Genomic DNA, 21,763 nt, shown 5'->3' with positions numbered 1-21,763 from the left:
TGATGGCTGAAAATAACAAAGGACAATAACTGAAAAATAATGCAGGGTATAGTTATCATTCTTGTGTGCTGCACTCCTCCTCAATATGATCTATCCACCTATGAAGTTTCAAGTTGATACCTCTAACACTTTTTGAGATAAAGTATGAAAAATAACAAAGGGCAACAACTCAAAAATTATAAAGAGTAGTAATCATTCTTGTGCACAGCATTCCTCCTCAATAAGATTTATCCACCTATAAAGTTTCATATTGACATCTCAAAGACTTTTTGAGTTATGCTCCACTCAGGTGAAAAATTAAGTATGAAAAATAACATTAAGGGCAAAAACTAAAAAATTAAGAAGGGTAGAGTAATCATTCACATCCTAAGTGAGATATATCCACCCATGAAGTTTCACGTTGACATCTCAAAGGCCTTTTTAGTTATGCTCTATGTATTTATTTTGGAATCATACACCGTAACTTAGTATTTCCTTATAAGGAAGTAATCGGAAGTTATGTTTTTGGCGGCAATAGTGCACGAGTTTCTTGTAATTAGTAAAGCGGGCATTCAAGGTTTATTTGTCAAGCCGTTTAGATGTGAAATATCCGAAAATATTGAAATATTTTCGATCATATTATACAGAAAGTTATGCTAATGTTTCTTACAATTGTTTTCTTTTTCAGGATAATGTACAGCTCAGAGCAAAGTAAACGTGTGTCATTATATGCAAAAAAAAATAAAAATGGACTTTCAAAATCGATGAGGCATATTCATTTAATTCCGTTTTGATTCATTGTGAATTATTATTCTCTTTGCATATAATTATGTACATGAAATGAGTTTATTTCAGTGGCAAATTATCTGTGTTTTCGTCTATTTATAATTTTCAAAATTCGTTTCCTTTTTCCATTATGACAAAAAATTTTAGACCTCTAAATTTGGGTTTTACGTCAGGTAGGTTTGAAGGAGCCGCTGGTCTTGAGCCTGGATTAATCCTTCAACAATACCTCCCCCCCCCCCCACGTTGAAGTTAGGGTTGGGTATCCCGCTTGCAGCAACCTGACTTTTCGAACATTTCCAAAAACTTCTGTTTTTACAAAACTCTATTATTCAGTTATATTGGAAAGTTTGTATTTCTTTACCTTTACACGAAGTATTTGGCATTTTTTAACAGATGAATTTGCTTAGTAAATTTATTACTATAAGTCATATGGAAGCTTTTTTGGATTTTTGTCTTAACAAAAATTGATACGTTGATTTATATCCAGAATTTTGTCTTTGTTGGTTGGGAAAATAAACGGTTAGTGGAGACGGCTTACAAATACTCCCTCTAGCCTCTTTAAACTCTGTGTTGTGTTGTTTATTATTAAAGAATGTAAATGATTTATGCTCGTTTGAGTGTAACGAATTAGAGCATAAGGACAAAAATTAAGTTTGAAAAATAACAAAGAGCAATAACTCAAAAATTATGCAGGGTAGAGTTATCATTCTTGTGTGCTGCACTCCTCAATATGATCTATCCACCTATTTAGTTTCAAGTTGATACCTCTAACACTTTTTGTTGTGATAAGCTCCGGACAAAAAGTATGAAAAATAACAAAGGGCAATAACTAAAAAATTATAATAGGTAGAGTTATCATTCTTGTGCACAGCATTTCTCCTGCAAAAGATCTATCCACCTATGAAGTTTAATGTTGATATCTCAAAGACTTTTTGAGTTATGCTCCACTCAGGTGAAAAATTAAGTATGAAAATTAACAAAGGGCAATAACTCAAAAATCATGAATGGTAGTTATCATTCTTGTGCAATGCACACCTCCTGAGTGAGATCTATTCACCCATGAAGTCTCATGTTGATATCTCAAAGGCTTTTTGAGTTATGCTCTGGACAAAAATTAAGTTTGAAAAATAACAAAGGGCAATAACTCAAAATTATGCAGGGTGGATTTATCATTCTTGTGCACTGAACTCTTCCTTAATATGATCTATCCACCTATGAAGTTTCAAGTTGATACCTTAAACACTTTTTGAGATATGCTCCAGACAAAAATGTCGGATGGAAGGACAGAGACTATTTCTAAGGCGGCCGGGGGATAATAAGCATAAAACATGGCTGTAATGTATTAAAGAAGACACATTGTTCATTTTAGTACAAACACAAGTATCAACAAAGAAAATTTTTTCTCTTTTTATATTACACGTCAAATAAGTTTACTCATCATTCTTTTAAACATCATTTACAACAGTTTGCCAAAAAAGTACAAAAATCTTGAAAAACACAATTAAAAAATACATATTAACTACATACAATATCTTTACCTTAATGGCATCAGTTATGTCATATGTAAATCTAATTTCAAAACTTCATCAATCAAAATACATGAATAACCATTGCTAACTGGAAGATTATGACATTTTGCAGAATTTACAATCTCACAAACAATTCTTTTTCACATCCTGTTAAATGTAGAGACTTTTACTTGATATTTCCCAATTTTAACCAAAAATAATGCTAAGATTAAGGTGTTTTCGACAGATTTCATAAAGACATATAGGCAAAATTAAAACTGTTCAATAGATTTGTAATAATTGAGCCGCATCACGACAAAACCAACATAATGCGTTTGCGACCAGCATAGATCCAGACCAGCCTGCACATCCGCACAGTCTGATCAGGATCCATGCTATTTGCTTACAAACCCTATTACAAGTAGAGAAACTGATAGCGAACAGCATGGGCCCTGATCAGACTGCCCGGACACGCAGGCTGGTCTGGATCCATGCTTGTCGCAAACGCATTACATTGGTTTTGTTGTGAGGGGGCTCATATAATGGTTGCTGGGTAGATCCTCGAGCGAGGCGCAATTTGTCTATGACAGTTTATCTCGAATATTAAGACTAATGATGTCCCACCACTGATTGAGAAATCATGCTGCAGTAGTAGTCAGTAACTTGCGCAGAAATTCGTGATTACTGGTTAGTTATGTATAAAAGCTAACTAAAAAGTACGACAACATAGACATTACAAAAAATTTATGAAAATCGGTTTTAAAAAACAATCAAACAAACAAAATAGGTACAGATAGTTAACTTTACACAAGAGACAAAAACGTGTTAAATCATTCATGTAATAAACTTTTCAGAATTTTTATAATTTATGAAATTGAAAATTTATAATAAAGGAAATTAAACAATCTCAAATAAAAACCAGTTTTACAGAAAATAATAGAACACAATATGCACCACTGTGCAATACCGCTTTTATGGAGTTGTAAAAGCAGCATGGGTATGTGATAAATGTACATGTTTAAAAGCATGGTATTTTTTTAAAAAATTCAGACAATTCTAGTTGTTCAATTGTTTATTGTTTTAATAATTATCGACATGTTACCCTCTTGGGCAACAATTTGTCCATCAGCAATTACTTGCCGAATTATCCTAGCTGCTTCTGAATCTCCTACTGGTTGACCAGACTCGGTTGTCAATGTCACTTGGCCATCTTCTCCCTGAGTGACAACCACGCGACCACTTTCACTCACACCAAGACTTGTTCCCTCAGATAATTGAGTACTTTGTTCATTTTGCTGATCATCACTTTCCTCTACATCTTCCTGCTCTCTTTCAATTCTCTTTTTCATCTGTCGTTCCAGGTCAGCTGTATCGTTTCCTTTCTTCTTAACAACTGTTACAACTTTTTTACCAACAGTAATGTTCTCTTGAGGATGATACTTGCTATTATGATCGTAAAGATCAGTTTTTTTACTAAAGCTCTCTCCACAGATTTCACACTTATGTTTATAGATACCATGAGTCTGCATATGGTATTTTAAGGATGATTGATGAGAAAAATAGTTACCACAAATTTCACATTTAATTCCTTTGTAGTTAGTATGAATACGAGAATGAAATCTACAGTTTGCTCTTTTCCTGAATAATTTTCCACATGCACCACATGCATATTTCATCCCTGCTGTGTTAGACACTTTTTTGATTTCAGGTTCTGGAAGATTACCATCTTCATCGGGCTCATCCTCTCGAAGATATTGTCGCTTTCGTCCCAAGTTGCTGTGAATGCTCACAATAGAACCACATGAGCAGATTACATCTCTTTTTGTCCTCATATCCATCCCCGTACTCCAGGGCACCGTCTCAACAACATATTCCTGGCATGTTTCACATCTTCTTGCATGCACAGAAAGCATATGGCTCTCTCTTGCCGTTGCTGTACAGAAGCCTTTCCCACAAATTGTGCACACCTTTCCTCTCAGCTTCAAATGCACTCGATTAACATGTGCTTTCAGACTACTCTTTCCAGTTAAAACCAAACCACAATATTCACAAGGTATTGGCATAGTCTCTGTCAAAGGCCTTTTTTTCTTTGGTTTTCTCTTTAGACTCTGAGGTGTGTTTAATTTAGAAGAATTCATATCTCCTGTTTTAATGCTACTTGTAATCTTGGGTCTTTTCACACTGGAAAAAGCTTCTGGTTCAAATGTTGGATCAGACGGATCCATGTAGTTATCATCCTCTTCTTCTTCATCTACATTTTCATCAAGATACTCCATGTCTGAGTCATCCATAGCTTCATTTTTCACCCTTTCTATGCCAATGCCCTCCACTTCAATTGTTACTTTACTATCTGTATTAGCCTCATCTAGAATCACTGTCACCTGAAATTGCTTGCTCATTTAAGATTTTGTAAAATGCCCTCCACTGATTTTACAGTGGAGTTTCACATAATGTGGTATTTGGCTCACCGTGCTTTTCAAGACCTTTGCAGTTACAAGCACTACAATGAAATTGTGCAAAAAAACTTTTAAATAAAGTATGGTGAATTCTCCACCGCGTTCACATTTGAAATACCTTTTGTCATTAAAAAGCACAGTGGCCCTCTTTATGCATGAAAAACTACAATACATTACCTTTAATATTAAATTGGTAAAATCTCTAGTGAAAAAAAAAATCAATCATCTTCAATTTCAATCTAATTTTTGTAAATTACAATCTCAATACTAAGCAAACTTGTAGTTTTTATTTGCTGTCTATCGTTAATAGGCATTTCAAAACTAATCTGTTTATAAACAATAAGACAGCATTACTTTATTTACAGATTCTACAAAACCTTGCAGCTTTACTTATTATGTAGATGGGCATTTGCAAGAGGAACCCACCAATTGATCTTGAATCTACTTTAAGCAAGACATATGCAATTGCAGTGTCTATTCTAGGAAGGGGGATGGGGGATTCATCCATATTTTTGAGAATTCCCTCCCCATTTTTTTTCAGAGGTCGGGGTAAAATTTTACATAGAGAAAGAAGGAAAAATATCAACAAATGTAATAAATTCTCACTTTTCGATAAAAATCCCCTGTTTTTCATATCTTAGAGTAGACACTGATTGATTGTCATGTAATTTTACAACATGATTAATGTGGCATCTAATGTACATAAAGTTTGCTATTTATTTTAATGTAATACCTCTACAAGCTTTTCTTTCCTCAGGAGACCTCCTGCCATCTCATCAATTTCTTGTATCAGTAATACAGCCAGACTCTCCAGTTGATCCGAGCTAGCTAGAACAGACTTTTCAATATTGACAGGTACTTCCTCTGATGTTTTCACCTTGACCCTACAATGTTATTGTTAAATGTTATCAAGACTGTACTATGCATGTCTCATACGTCATTAGACTAACAATAAAATCAATGTAATATTAGATTCTGTTCCATGGGCAGGTACCCTCTACACAGATATTCATATGCAAACGGAAATGGGAACGCCTACATGACTGTAACAATACCTTTATTTTTTTTTTTGAAAAGAAAGTCCAGCTAAAAATTGGAGTTCAGGTAAGTTTGCACAAGTTTAACTGCTTATCTTCAGAAAGCTAGTCTCCTTACACGCAGAATCAAAACAGAGAAAAAAGTGAACATTAGTCAGTTACCATGATCATTATTTCACAGAGGCAAAATGAGGTTTTAATATTATTTTATTTAAACATGCCTTTATAGTATTTCATAATATCAAGCAAACTTTCTTTTTCTTCACTAATTGCCACAAAATTAAATGTACATGTTAGCAAAATCAGTGGGTGTTTTTCACCAAAATATTCCGCGAAATTCGGCCCCATTCCCCCCTCAAAATAGTATGTTTTTTTCCCCCTCAAAGCCAAAATTTCCCCCCCTATGGCAGCCCAAATTTGCCTGCAATAATTACCATTTTTTTTGCATATAACTGCCAAAAAATGTTTTATTTTATGCCTGTAAGACTTACTGTTAAGCAAAGTTGTTTACAAATTGTTCCCGGGTAGGTAAGGGGAGCTATTCCGGGCGTCCCAACAAGTTTAACATGGGACACTTTAAATTCTGCTGTCAATATTTTAGATCGGTATATTAAGAAAATGCGACATATTTTAAACTTGTGTTGCTAGAGTTGCTCCCCTTTTCTACTCATTGGAAAGAAAACAATGTCACACAAAAGTAAATCTTACAGTGGTAAGTGGTACATTAAAATATGCATTGGATTCTTTTTCATTTCGTCTCATTTGTGAAGAAATAAATTCCCCCTCCAATTGCATTTTCCCCCCTCTAAAGGGCACCGACCCCCTTCTCCCAAAAGTGAAAAAAAACACTGAAAATATTACATTTAATGTTTTAAACATAAAATTACAGAACATATTTATTGCTGCATGCCACTGACTTTATTATATTGATTTTGCTCAAAAAAGTTATCTTTAAAATATAAATCAGTAGCCTACATAATGTTAAGAATTTTACAGTCATACATACCTTTTTAAGATGGTTTTACTCAAGTCTGTTAACATGCTAACTATGACATTTTCATTATGTTCTGAAGAGAAACAAATACCACAATGACCTCTCAATACATCATTTTATAATTCAAGTTTAACAAAAGTTACTTAAAAATGAAAGAAACTATTTCTATCAAAAGAAGCTGGATTTTTACGAAAATAAGAATACAATAGCATTTCTCTTGTTTGAACCATAAATAAATGGATTTTTAATGTAAATATAGTAACTGTTTAACCTTCAGTCACATAAATCATTATAAATAAACTTTATTTGTACATCTGTTTGTTTGTTTGTTTCATTTTACGCCTTTTCCCAACAGTATTTCAGTCATATAGGCGGGTAGTTTCCTAACCTCTTTCCTGGAGAGTTACACCAGTACTAGACTACCTTCCTCGCGCTAAACTACCAAAGCATCTCCCGGGGATCGAACCCACGCCAGAGAGGTAACTGGATTAGAAGTCATCGACTCTAACCGCTCGACCACGGAGTGAAAATGTTACACTTTGTGCACCTATCTCCTATAAAGAGAAGGCACTAGGGCAGTAGCAAGTGAAGAAAACTGCAAAAGTGCATCTTAATATCTTATATAATCTTTTAAAATATAACAAGCATAAAAAAACAAAAAACTAACAATCACATGTACATTGTCTTGTTGTGAGATCAGTTCTTGTTAGCAATTTTATGTGCATATGTCATAATGTGACCTTTTTTGCTCCCAAAAACGGGAATGATTTCAAAAATGTAGAAATGTAGGACATTAAAAGACTGTTGACAGCATGCCATGTGATTTTGGGTAGTACATCTTTTTTTATTTGAATGAGTTTGCATCCTGCTTTTTCCCTTCACCCCCCCCCCCCCCCTTCAATAATATCATGTTGTTTTCAAACTTTTGGTATTATGAAATTAAAGAAGCCATCTTTCACATGTTTCGATAACTTAAAATTCATTCCTGTTTTCAGGAAAGATAAATAAATAATAAATAAGAAAACAAAAAGAAATATCTTACCAGTTTCAATTTCACAAACAGTATCATCATCCTCTGAAAAATTATTTATTTTTTCTAAAAAATTTTTTATAAATTAACAGCAATTTATAAATATCAAAGCTGAATTTTTTTCTTTGTTTGCTTACGTTTGTTATGTGAAGGAAAATATCTCACTTTTTCGTTTTCTTGCATTCATTTGGGTATTCATACATTGCAATATGCATGAACATGGAGATCGATTGCCAGTGAAACATAAAAGGTAAGTTATTTGTTAAAACCTATAAGCCGAAGTGGTGGCATGGCTGAGTGGTTAACGCGTCAGACTAGTAATCTAAAGATTGCTGACCGCGTGGGTTCAAACCATGTCGGGGCAAGCTGTTTCCTTGAGCAAGAAACTTTACATTCATTGTTTAGTACTGGTTGGTTCCAAGAACGGATTTGAAAGTGTTCCAAGAAGCTAATAGCTTCCAACACAACTAAAATAAATTTGTATAAACTAAAACCTATTAGCACAGGGTTCGTACAGACATCCAATGCCAAAATTCAAGGACTTTATAAGCACTATTTAAGCACATTTTCCTATTATTCAAGCACATTTGTTGCACATATACCAACACAATCACCAACCTAAGATGGATAGTTTATTCACCATTTTTTTGTTGAATACAATTTTCTAACCACAAATTTAGGGAATTTATAGAAGAACAACATAGGGTGCATCAAATACAGATTACTTCAAAACAACTGCAATTTGTCCACTTACTGATACCTTGAGAAAACATTTCATTGATTTTGATAGTATAAAATTGAATCATTTTTTTTTATTTTGTTAACTGTTGATTTTTATCGAAAACTAACCGTTGATTCAAATTTATCGAAACTATGACTTCCTGTGATTCAAACATTTTCAAGCACATTTTCAGCAAATTCAAGCACTTTTTAAGCACTTTTCAAGAGAGTTATCAAATTCAAGGACTTTTAAGCACTTTTTTTACATTTTTAAGCACTTTTCAAGGGACTCAAATTTAAGCACTTTTTAAGACTGTACGAACCCTGTAGCAAGTATTGTTATAATGACAGATAATTATAAGTCCTTAGAAGCTGCGTCTCCAAGTATAAAAAAGATTACATATTTCATGACATATTTTGACACCCTCTTAATCTTTTCCCGACGTCATCAAATAGTATTTTTTTGTTTTTGGAAATAGATTAAGTTTAAGTTTTCATATAGTAAGTTTCTAAAACGTAGGTTTGGTTATGAAAGTAAGAAACCTAACTTTTGTCCAGAAACTGGTCTTTTCATAAAGATATAAAGCTAAATATTCTTATTACATTAATGTACAATTGTCAAAATTGTCAACCACAATATGAACTGGAAACGATCTGTCATTCAAAATTATCTTTAGATTTAAATGCTTATATGACATGTGTATTATAAGAAGCAAAAAAACCTAGAACAAGTACTTGAAGGTTCCGACATAAAATTTTCAACATACCCGACTTTATTCCTTTCTTTAAGCTGGTAATACCTTCCTTGTACCTCTGTGATACTTTCCTTTTCCTAGAAGGAACAACAAAAACATATAACACATAACTAATACATAAACATAACTATAGAAGATTGTTACTTGTTTACAACAAGATGTCACACTAAAACAAGCATATGTGCCTGAATATTATGCTTCACTCTAACTCTGTCATATATTTCAAAATACAGAAAGTTATCACAAAGTTATATATAAAATTATCCAATAATTACAAAATTATGGAGCAGACATGCAAAAAAGTACCCCATTTCTTGTTTACAGCTTTGTCAAACCTTGTTTTTTTTCAGGTAAGGAACCGCATCTTGGCTGTGACACATTTTGTTGTGATAAGAAAAAGTTGAGCTTTAATGTTTGCAGCATTGTTATTCTGCAAAAACTTTAAAATAGTGTCTATTATCTATCAAACATTTTAAAGGGTATCAACATGAAACTTATGTAAGTTATGCCACTTTTTATTAAGGATGTCATTCGGAGTCCGGATATCCGAACGTTTGGATCACGATTCGGTGTCCTGAGCCGATGTTCGGATCTGGATGTTTGTATAAAATATTTCAGAATATTGAGAAAATGTGATAAATACATGCGTTGAGATAATCGACGTAGACATGGTGTTGACACCATATTGTATCTTAGTTTGCCAATACACATCATAATCAAACCACAAGAATCAATAATTACTACAAAAATTATGAGTCAGGTATGACACATGTTGTTAATCTTTATTAAACACCAACAAATTTAAGTTCTGTAGGATTCAAGATGAATATTCTATGTCCCGTGCGATTGTCATCGGCAACGATGTTACATATTTTATGTCCAAATTTAAATATTTAATTAGGGTATTTTTTTACATATATTTCGGCTTACCGACCCGTCAAATCCTTATTTGAGAAAATGAAAAATCTGCAGAAATAAAACAAGCAAATCAAGAAATGCACTTACCAATAATAGCATGTTAACTTTAATTATCACAGTTTTTGTTGACGTTGGTACAATAATTATCCGACATAATAACTTTCTCCTTTAGTATTAATCAAACATGTGCATTTTTTTTTAAACAATTTTTTCACAATTTTTTTTTTACTTATGAACACTTTAAATGTGTGTAATTAATGTAAGTTTCGGCAACTTCTTTGATGATTCGAATCAAACAGCCAGGGCTACATGTTGGTAAACATCAAAGATTGGCAAATTCTTTTGAAAAATTGGCTACACACCTGTCAAAGGTCATCGTGTGTAAATTGTATGCGTGTTATTAAACAATGGAAACTTTAAAGGGTATTATTTTGTTTCACAAATGTGAGCAAGTGTTATTGTGTATTATAGCACTAATTGAGGAATTGAAACAATCTGCGATGAATTTCATTTTTATTTCATTTGAAAGCAATGAATTTCATTTTCTTTTCATTTGAAATCGTAAGTATCATATGCCTTTAATTTATCGATTACAGTCATATTCTACATAGAAAAAAATAAAATCAATACCGAAAATTTGTTGATACGTAACATTCAATTAAAAAGGAAGTGAAACGAAATACTACATTTTGAAAAAGGTCGCGAAAAAATGGTTACGTCATATCAGCCAACTAAGATTATAACAACGATCCGAATATCCGGATGTCTGATTCGAATAACCGGATGGCCGTTTCGGCTCCAGATGACATCCCTACTTTTTATCTTTAATATTTTGTCAAATTTTGCCTACTTAGTAGAATGATTTTGAAACTATTAAAAGTATCAACATGAAACTTGGAATGCTTGTTTATCATGACAAAGTGCAGTAGTAAGACAAGGGACATAATTCTGAAAGTTATATTTTTGGAGTAATGACCCTTTTTAACTTGATTATCATGACAATGCACAACTGTATTTCAAGGGACATTATCCTTAACGCAAAATTTTCAAGAGTATTTAATGTCATTTTTAACATAGAATATCTATAAAAATTGGTCACTGGCACTTCCCTTAACAGACAAGCATTTGACCTTCAACTTGTAGATGTGCGTCTTATGTACTTTCAGTAAAACAATACATCTCATGCTGATGATGATTAATATTGAATCTTTGAGCTTTTAAATGCCTTTAATAAATAACAAAGTTATGGATCAGCCACTAAAATTAGACACCATGTTTTACCTTTGACCTCTATGTAACCTTGACCTTTGGCTTGTGCCTTACACAATGTCTGACAATGGTTCAAACATTTGTACCATCTATGATAAAGGTGTAATCAGGACATGATTTTAGATAGACTGATAGATAAAATGGCAATTACTGTATTTCCATTTTTGTGGGAATGTAGAAGGTAAATAAATAACCAAATCAGTTTGCTCGATTATCAGACTCAAATGAAATGACATCCTTTTTTTACAACTAATTTAAGGTATTAGCACCCTAATGCATTACCTCCGCTTTGAAGAGTATTCAAATAGGCTAGAACTACTGTTAACTACATTGAAAATGAGGGCCATGGGTTCAATCCCCAGAAGGGTCGACTTTTTTTTTCTTTCTTTTTTTTCTTTTAACATTATTTATGTATTTCTCATGTCCCATTTGGAAAGAAAAAAGTGATTAATTTTGATTTTTTAATTTATATAGGTATTTATTGGCTAAATTATGCTAAATCTAGTAATAAATATGGTACCTGATATTTTCAAAGTGTAATATAATCAAAACTAGACGGTAAAAGTATTTCATATTTTACAAGATCAACAAATATACTTTTTTAAAAATTTAGGGAAACTTTGAAAACAGGCACTCATTTGGGTAAATTTTAAGATTTTTTGAATTAGGCTCCCTAAGTAGAAAAATGGTCAGACACGTGGTAAAAATGGGTGGGATAGGGTAACATTTTTACACAGATTTCATAAATTTTGAGTAGAAACCAAAATTTTGCTTATTTGGATTGTTAGCTGAATGGTACTGTTTGTTTCTTACCAAAATTTAACATTTTTCATTAGAATGTTATTGCAGATTATTTAAAGGTTCCTACTTTCTAAAAAACGGCCCTCATAACATCCTAGCTTGAGTTCAGAAAAGTGGCCATAACCTGATTTCCGTACGGTAAACTTTGTTTAAATTTTGCATACAGGTGTACTTTAAGGTATACATCTGACTTATGATGTCAATTTTTTAGTTCCTGATAGTGCCCATTAGTGTCCTAATACCTTAATGAATATATTTTTGGGTATTGTCTGAGGTGGAAAAGATTCACATCACTACATACCTTGTAGATCTTGTTGATGGTGTCGATACCACAGAGCTTGTTCCTCGATTCTTTTTAGCATTGTTTGCAGCTTCAACCAGTAAATCAAACTTTGTACCACTGCTAGAGCCATCACCTTAAAACAAGTTAATGAAAGCATACATGTACTTGCCTGAAATATAATTTTGTTTGTCAAATCTTCAAATTAATCTATTATGAGTACTTCCTAAGAGTTGCAGTCAGATTGTACGTTCTAGATAAGAAATTAAAAGAATTTGAGAAACCTTCTATCATGCACATTAGTCTTTTTCTCACCTTAGAAGCATTTTAAACAGTAAAGCAATGCAATATTAACCAAGTGTGTCATATTTTACTCTCACCTTTCTCCTGAACAGCCAACTGAGAGGCTACAATCCTTCCTACTAGAGAAGCAAGCTCCTCCTCTGTTACATCTCCAGCCAACCGTTTCGGTACAGTCACTGTTAATGTAGGGGCATCTGTAACGTATCACATAAAATTTTATGATTTTCCATTATATCAATTAAACCGCCCAAAAAATTAAGACATGTGCTGTCACTGTAAAGTGACAAATGCCAGTAAAATGAAGCTTTTAATTTCCAACCTGCGTACGTCCTTTATTCAATATGCTCTACAAATGGGCAGCAAGTATTGAAAGAAAAACTATAAAAATGTAATTCTCTCAATGATATTTTGCTGTATACAAAACTAAAAATTTACGTTGAGATGAAAAAAAGTTGATATTGGAAAATGTAAAACAATAAAATATATAAAGACTGCCCCCACTCATTTTGTAAAATGAACATTACAGGTAAATTCGATGGATATTTACAGAAATTTCCTTGGGCGATGTGAGCTATTTATCGTTCATGTAATTAAAAGTAAATTATAAAATTGAAAGGAATTATGGCAAAGTGTAAATTTATTTTGATTATCACCTGTTCACTCACTTCATACCCTTGGATGGGCATAATGTCACTTTAAGGTTCATATGCAAACAGTTATCATTAGAATGCCTCATGACAATTCAATGAAGGCTTCATACAAATAAGACTATGCAATGAAGAAGTGGCACTGATGAAGAATGGACAAGATTGTACAAAGAAAATCTATACTTGATAACACTCACTTAATTACTGGTAAAGGTTTCATTTAAATCGAACAAGTGATTCTGGAGACAAAGCATTTACTAGATTGTACAGTTACTTCAGTATTGATCATATGTATGAAAATAAAAAGGGTGATAACTCCAAAACTTTTGACCATATCAAACATACAAAAGATCTGTACCACTAGGATTATTCATAATCACTCCAGTGAAGGTTTCAAACAAATCAGGTCGTTGACTTCAAACCACTTGCCCCTCACCCCTGTGGGTTCAAATCCCGACAGGGACTTTGGATTCTTTCATGTGAGGAAGCTATCCAGCTAGCTTACGGAACGTCGGTGGTTTTACTTAGGTACCCGTTCGTGCCTGAAATAATGCACGGAAGGGCACCTGATGTCTTCCTCCACCAGTAAAGCTGAAACGTCGCGATATGACCTATACTGTGTTGATGTGACGTAAAACCCAAAACAAACAAATCAGACTAGTGTTTGTGGAGATGAAATGTGGACAAAATAGTACCTGATGGACAGGTGGAAGGACAGGTTTCATTTTAGGCATAAAAAACTTTCACAGAATCCCCATCATTCTTACTGTAACACAAACCATATAAAAAAAATAGCATCTTATCACTTAAATTTATCAAAATTATATAAAAAGATGAACTGTAAAATAAATGAAAAGATCTATTCACCTTCAAATTTTTTTGTCCCTCGTTTTACAGGTGAAGACTTTGGACTTGAAAATATATCATTACTTATGTGAGAATCTGTATTCTGGCTCTGTCCTGTAAATCAGACAATATACTAAAATTACTTGTACTAAATCAACATTTTCTTTTATTATTACAGAACGCAATGCATAGATCCCTGACCTTTCTAATTCTAGTTATCAAAATTTCAAAACATATTTTCTTAACAAAAGAGCACATGTCAGTTTTGTGGTTAAATATATTATTATCAAATAAAAGGTCAGAGTAGGGATCCATCAATCAGCCTATCAGTGAGTGTTTAGACACACCACTATATATGAAAAAGAACAATACATTTCCGTAGTTAGACACATCTTTCTTATTAAATTTCCTGGTTTGTATTCTAAACTTATAACTGCTGATCATCATTAGTTGTAAAGGTGTATACTTCTTTATGTTGACTTCCATAAGAATTTCAACACTTGGGAGTCTTTTTCATATTTTGAAGATAATTTAACACATAATTAACATAGTCAAAATGGCACATTATTGCTTAAATTTTAGAATTAAAACAAGCAAATTCGTTGAATTTATATCCCCCGCCGAGTACTGGTTATTATTAACACAACAACTGAAGACATAAGGCTATGCAACAGACTGGAACCATTTGATCAACTTTGGCAGGGGACCACCCTAGGATCATTCCTGTAAAGTTTGGTTGCTGTGCAGTCATTTGTTTCTGAGGAGATGTTGTTTAAAGAAATTGCTGACGACGCATGACAACGGACGGTGGGGAATCACAATAGCTCACCTAGATGTAAAAACATCTTAATCTCCAGACTTCATTATTCGTAATTTTAAACATTTCCTTAAAGTTTATCAATCTAGTAAACACTTGATACTGACAAAGTGAAAAATTATCAAATTTTTATGCTTTAAGGTGAAGGGCAAAATAACATTACTTATGTAAAGTATATCCGCAATCAGACAAATACAAAGGTCACGTACTTCACATTTTCTTTATGAACCAATTCATAATTGATTTCTAATTAATTCACCCAATTAGTTCAGAGAACTACTCCGGAAAGAAATTGGCACGTTTTGTAAACTATATAGTCAAATGGTCAGATAATCTATAATACTAAAGTATCTAGACAAAACCCTATATTGCAAAAAACATACATTCGTATTAAACATTTCCATTAAAGTTTGCGGTTTGTAAATTCGCACATATTAGTTGCAAGGAACCTAGTCTCCAAAGAATTCAACAGTTGCGATTTTTCAATTGAAGATATTGAACAGAAAATTAACAAGCCAAAACTATATCCCTCACATTCTCAGAATAATAAGTCGAAATACATAATTCTTATGTACAACAAAATGAAAGAAAGATCCCTTCACCTGCCGACTGTGTTGTCCGCTGTTTGACAGTTGAAGTTTTTGAACTGAAAATGGATCCAGTGCTTATGACATTGCCAGCATCTTGGGTACCTTCTGTAAGCAAGACATTAACAAATAATCAGAAGATAATCTCTAATAAAAGTACCTTTTCTTGAAATTTAAAACTTTGCAATTAACTTAGGTATTCTGAAAGTAACATATGACTACCACTATATTAAGACAGGATCAATAAAATTCATGTACCAAAAATTTAGACTGATTTATCTAAATATCTAAAACTAATTTTTCCTGTAGAATCAAAATGCAATATATATCATATATAAGGTATGTCATCATTTTTAAGTCTGAAGAAATAAACCATGTTACTTTGTCATTTATGCAATATGTTATTTGTTGGGTTTTTTTCTTATGATCTGCTAGGGCTAAATTTCACCCTCTTTTAATTTTACATGTTGTATATCTAATGTTATAACTATCAAACACATCAATGCACATGGTAAATAGATGTTTTCCTGAACATGGCAAATGTGGGTTTTTCAATGCTAATCCCCCTGTAGAAACAATCTTTTACTGTTATAGCTTTGTGGTCACAATAGTTAAGTCAACCAGTTGCGCTTAATATATTTTGAAGCTGTAACTTTGTACCTCTGAATTAGCTGGAAAAAACCCCAAATATTCTTAATTCCGGAGTAAGTCTATTGGGATACATGTTGTATGTGTAATGGACAATATACCAATGAAAAGAAAACTTACAAATAACTTTAAGCTAGAGAGATAACCAAATTTTTTTTATATTTTTGGTAAAAATATATGTGCATTAATTATATAATATATGTTGAGCACTTACTTTTACTTTTCACTGTACAGAACTTGAGAAAATTTTGGGCAAGGTTCTTCTGTTCAGAAACAAACCATTCACCACTAGGTGACCCAAAATGTGAACATGTGTTGTCATCTAAATTAACAGTCAATATTGCTATCTCCTCGCCACGCTCTCGTAACTGTTCCATCTGTAATATTATAAATAGTACAATATAAATCTAACTGTTCCATCTGTGACATTATAAATAGTACAATATAAATCTAACTGTTCCATCTGTGACATTATAAATAGTACAATATAAATCTAACTGTTCCATCTGTAACATTATAAATACAATATAAATCTAACTGTTCCATCTGTAACATTATAAATACAATATAAATCTAACTGTTCCATCTGTAACATTATAAATACAATATAAATCTAACTGTTCCATCTGTAACATTATAAATACAATATAAATCTAACTGTTCCATCTGTAACATTATAAATACAATATTAATCTAACTGTTCCATCTGTATTATTATCAATACAAGATAAATCTTACTGTTCCATAGATCTGTAATATTATAAATCTACAACTTCACAGTTATTTATAATTTTAACTTTGAGTGAATGCTATTGTTGTCCCTTTTTTACAATCAGTAATAATACAATTAATTCCTTAACAAAATGGAACATCAGTATGCAATGTTAAATCATGATAAACAAAAACACAACATATTTTGCCTGGTATAGTCACAACTCTTAGGTGCTTAATAGGGAAAAATTTGATTGTTTTTAAACAAGGAAAAGTTCAAGAAAATAAATTATCTGGAAATAAAAATGATGGTCACTCTAAATAAATTATCTAGCGATAGAAATGATGTAAGCCAAAATAGACCAACAACTCACCAGATCTCTCATTTGTCGCTTTATAACAACTTTTACAGCCCATTTAAATTCATCAGAATCTTCCATCGCTGATAATTAGAGTGAAAATGACAATCTGAAACTAAATATATCATAATAATATATCATTAATGTCAGTGAAAAACTTCTCACAAAGTTACAAAACTTTGCAATTCATAATTTTGAGATAAATTCACTTTTAATGAGGGTACATACAATGTACATGTAACTTATCATATGTGTCACAGGATGAGAAAAATGTGCAGCCTAGCAGGGACTTGAACCCCGGACCCTCAGAATACCGTACCATGGCTCTACCAACTGAGCTTTCTGGCTGCTTACAGATCTTCTCCCCAAATAGTGAATAGTTCTGAACCCTGACATACTCCCCTGCTATATTGAAACTTGTCCTTGAATTTCTCTTAGTTACAGAGCAATTTGAAATAAACTCCGAGCCATATTCAGTCACAGCCCCACCTTGGGCGCCAAATGTCACAGGGTAAGAAATATGTGCAGCCTGACCAGGACTCAAACCCCGGACCCTAGGAATACCATACTGCAGCTCTACCGTCTGAGCTATTTTGGCGCTTACTTCTTATCTTCTCCCCTAAATTGTGAACAGTTCTTAACCGTGACATATGCATTTTAAATAACCCTGTAACTTTTGTTTTCAGCAAATTTTTCTTCATAATCATGTTGTTGAAAATAAATGTTATTATCCAATCTTAAAAGTTTAATTTAGACTTAGAAAATAGAATTTATACAGATAGTCTTTACAAATGTTATTTGATCCTATTAATATTTTTGGAATTTACATGTATTTTGATGATAGTGGTTTGGAATAATGGGAAACGTGCAAAACGATATTATTTAACCTAGATTTATAAAATGCATTACAAAATATATATTATAAATAAGTTTTTTAAATGGAATTACCAATTATCAAACAAATCCTTAGCACCTAAACTGGATCGACAGAAACTGAGAAAGTCACACAATTCGCCACACGTTTCGGCCCAAAACTATTTCGCCCCTGTAACCTGTACAGCTTTCCAATAGATAGTTCGGACCTTTTAAGACTTTAAGTAGTCATGGATGTAATGTAAGTTATAAACTAAAGAAAAATGCAGTACAGACCTTTGATCTGCTGAAACTAAAATAAAACTGAATATATTGTAGGTTTTTTTGACGATCCCAAAGATAAAGCAGAAAATCCAGGTATACGGAATCCGGAACGGTAAAGGGTCAACTCGGCTTATACAAACTCGGCACGGGTCAACTCGGCCCTCTATTAGAATTTTTAAGGATACTGGTCGGAGAGATAACTCCGGCGCATAGATAACCCCGACACTTGATAAATATATTAAAAATTGTTATAACTTTGTTTTTCAACAAACAAGCACATGGTCACCTAAAAGTATAGGAGCAGGATAGAATGGGGTGATTTTTTTTAATAATTTGGTAAACTTTTAATGTTTTTCAAATAACCTAAACTTTTCATATGCTTTTTGATTCAGATTTTCCAGTCATTTTTTACTTAAACAATAAAGTGTCGACCATTGTTTGATACCTCTTTCAGAAACTTAAAGAAGTACCAGATTTCATTTTCATACATAATTTTTTAATGTTAAGTCTTTGAACTGAACTTTGTTTAGGTGGTTCAATATTTAAAATATACAGGAAGATAATCAAGACATTGCAAAAAATATGTGATTTAGTGTCGGAGTTATCTTTCCAACCAGTATAGATTGTTTAGTTAATTGACTTTTAACACGGATTTATGTAATATAAATCCGTGCTTTTAAGTAGTAATAAAATTACTGTAAAACTGTAAAAGTAATAAGACAAGTTAATTAAGTATTAAGTTTGAACAGAACATTTACGTCAATAATCTTGTTTTAATTTTCATTGTTTTATAAAACAAAACTTTATTGTATCATGAAGCTAAATATAGATATCCGTGATTGTATTTTGCAAGAATTAAATGGTTCATAATCAAAATGTGAAAGATTGCTGATTCTCAAATGCTGTATCAGCAAAAGTGTAAAAATCTATGATCTTTACCCAAGTACCAAAGACCATCCGAGATATATTTCTACCAAATATGAAAGACATTACTTAAATCTCAATGTATGAATGCTATAAATTATAAGCGGACTTGTAACAAACATTATTTAGTATTATATAGGGAGATAATTAAAAAATCAAGCAAGGTAGCATTATATCATATGGATCTCATACAGCATACATCCTCTCTCTGCCAGATGCCAGAGACTCTGATCAACGTGTTAATTTTTTAGATTTCTGTAAGGCTTTCGACAAGGTCAGCCATGAGAAAGTACTGCTGAAAATACATGACTATGGAATCAGAGGTCAAAATTTAAAAATGGGTCAAACGTTTTCTAGAGAACCGGCTGCAGTCTGTTGTGCTGAATGGCAGCTGCTATAACCCCATCCCAGTATACTCAGGTGTCCCCTGAGGCTATGTTCTAGGACCTGGTCTGTTTCTCACCTATATAAATGACTCCCACAAATTCCCAGGTCCGCTTGTTTGCAGACGATACTGCAATAGACATTTCTCTGACGTCTGCAATTTGTGACCAATCAGTCATTCTCCAAAATGGCCTTAATCGGTTAGAAAAGTTGAGTTGGAGTGGGATATGGAATTTAACCACTCCAAGTGTCAAGTTATCCACGTCACAAAAAGGAAACATCCTATCCCAACACAATACTACCTTCATTGAGTCCAATTAGAATAGCTAAATACCTAGGCGTGGATATATCAGAAAACCTCACGTGAGATATACCCATATATGCAGAAACATAAAGGTTAAATCCCAATCCATTAAGTCGATCGCTTACCAGACGTTAGTCAGAACCCAGCTTGAATAAGGTTCCGAAGAATGGTCTTCCCACACCAAAACTCAAATACAGATCAAATCGAAAATGAACAAAGAAGAGCAGCCCGATGGATTAAGCTAGATTATGGTCAGACCTCTAGCATCATGGACATGCTGCACTCCCTTAACTTTCGAAAACTGGAACTCAGATTTATATATGCTAGGAAGACTCACCATGGTATGGTTGCTATATCCCCATAGAAGAATAGTTGATACCCTTCTCCCGAAAATCACGCCATGACCATCCCTTGTGTTATATATTATTCACAGCAACTTCAGACTATTATAAAGTCTCATTCTTTCCTAGGACGGTATATCACTGGAACCACCTACGCTCTGCAGTTGCCATACTCCCTACCACGTACAGAGTAGTTCAGTGCAGCCATAGCTTGCAATGAACATGCTCACCTTGTTTTCAAGCCCCTGTTTTTAACATTTTTAACTATTCTTTTATCCTCTTTTAAACACTTTTTTTTAACTTTCTTGCGATTTTTGACGCGCAGACATACAACTTATGTACGTCCCCGCGAGTTTTGACATTATTGGAAGATAGGAAGTTTTATAAAGGTAGATAATTATAAAAACTAAGTTATGTATTTAACTTACTAGATTCAGAGACATAGATAGATTATCTATGTCTCTGCTAGATTTTTTAACCATGCAAAGTTGCAATAAGATATTATTGACAGATGTTATATTTCTGACAAGCATTTAAAAAAATTTAAGTATTAGAATATTAAGGGAGATAATTAAATAATCAAGCAAGGTAGAATTATGCATTCAGTACAGTGCACTTTCCCATGGTTATCTCTACCACTGTGCAATATTTTAATCAAATTTCTTTAGTATGTTGCAAGTTATTCATCAGACAAGCATTATTAAATATTATAAAGGGAGATAATTCAATAACAAGTAATGTAGAGTAATGGTTCCTTCACTTCCTACAACTGTGTAAGGTTTGAATGATATTGATATTTTTTGGGGGGTTGGGTTTTGCACCAAGACAGTTTAGGTCATATGACGACTTTCCAGTTTTACTGGTGAAGGAAGACCCCAGGTGCCCCTCTGTACATCATTTCAGACAGAAACTGGCACCAGAGTAGAACATACATAAAGGGAGATAATTCATAAATAAGCAAGGTATACAAATAATTCTATGACACTGCACTTCCTTTCTAATAATTTAGTATTGTAAAGTATAATTTGAAAAAAGCAGTGTAGAGTTGTTTCCAAGTCTCAACAAAATTCCTTCAATACTAATGTTATTCTCCGGACAAGAGTGTGAGGAATGGACGGAAAAGCATCGACTATATTGTCTCCCTTTGGGGAGCATGAAAAGTACTACTGGTTACCCATTGTCAACTTCCAGCTTTTGCATTGGTATTGACAGAAAATAAGCA

General features: G+C 33.0%; 1 protein-coding gene across 4 annotated transcripts; it reads right to left on the bottom strand.

The window, feature by feature from the left end:
* Positions 1-3,315: 3,315 nt before the first annotated feature.
* Positions 3,316-18,699, bottom strand: LOC132737845 (myoneurin-like). 4 transcript variants are annotated; one of them, XM_060725204.1, is made up of 12 exons: positions 18,601-18,699; positions 17,467-17,566; positions 16,596-16,758; positions 15,749-15,841; positions 14,351-14,443; positions 12,914-13,030; positions 12,555-12,669; positions 9,278-9,342; positions 7,803-7,835; positions 6,773-6,833; positions 5,463-5,613; positions 3,316-4,654 (listed from the first exon to the last, which is right to left on the bottom strand). In XM_060725204.1, the coding sequence occupies exons 2-12, from the start codon at positions 17,530-17,532 to the stop codon at positions 3,338-3,340; spliced, it is 2,274 nt and encodes a 757-aa protein (XP_060581187.1). In that variant the 5' UTR covers positions 17,533-17,566; positions 18,601-18,699; the 3' UTR covers positions 3,316-3,337. The 4 variants fall into 4 exon arrangements, with proteins under 4 accessions (XP_060581187.1, XP_060581185.1, XP_060581189.1 ...); XM_060725202.1 differs by lacking the exon at positions 18,601-18,699 and adding an exon at positions 18,400-18,537; XM_060725206.1 differs by lacking the exon at positions 18,601-18,699 and adding an exon at positions 18,400-18,537 and having other exon boundaries at positions 15,749-15,829.
* Positions 18,700-21,763: the final 3,064 nt, after the last annotated feature.

This window comes from Ruditapes philippinarum, unplaced genomic scaffold, assembly GCF_026571515.1.
Source record: "Ruditapes philippinarum isolate M1 unplaced genomic scaffold, ASM2657151v2 ctg125_1_1_1_1, whole genome shotgun sequence".
Classification (NCBI taxonomy): Eukaryota; Metazoa; Mollusca; class Bivalvia; order Venerida; family Veneridae; genus Ruditapes; species Ruditapes philippinarum.
The sequence above is the reverse complement of the archived record's forward strand: the minus strand, read 5'-3'. Positions and strand labels throughout refer to the sequence as shown.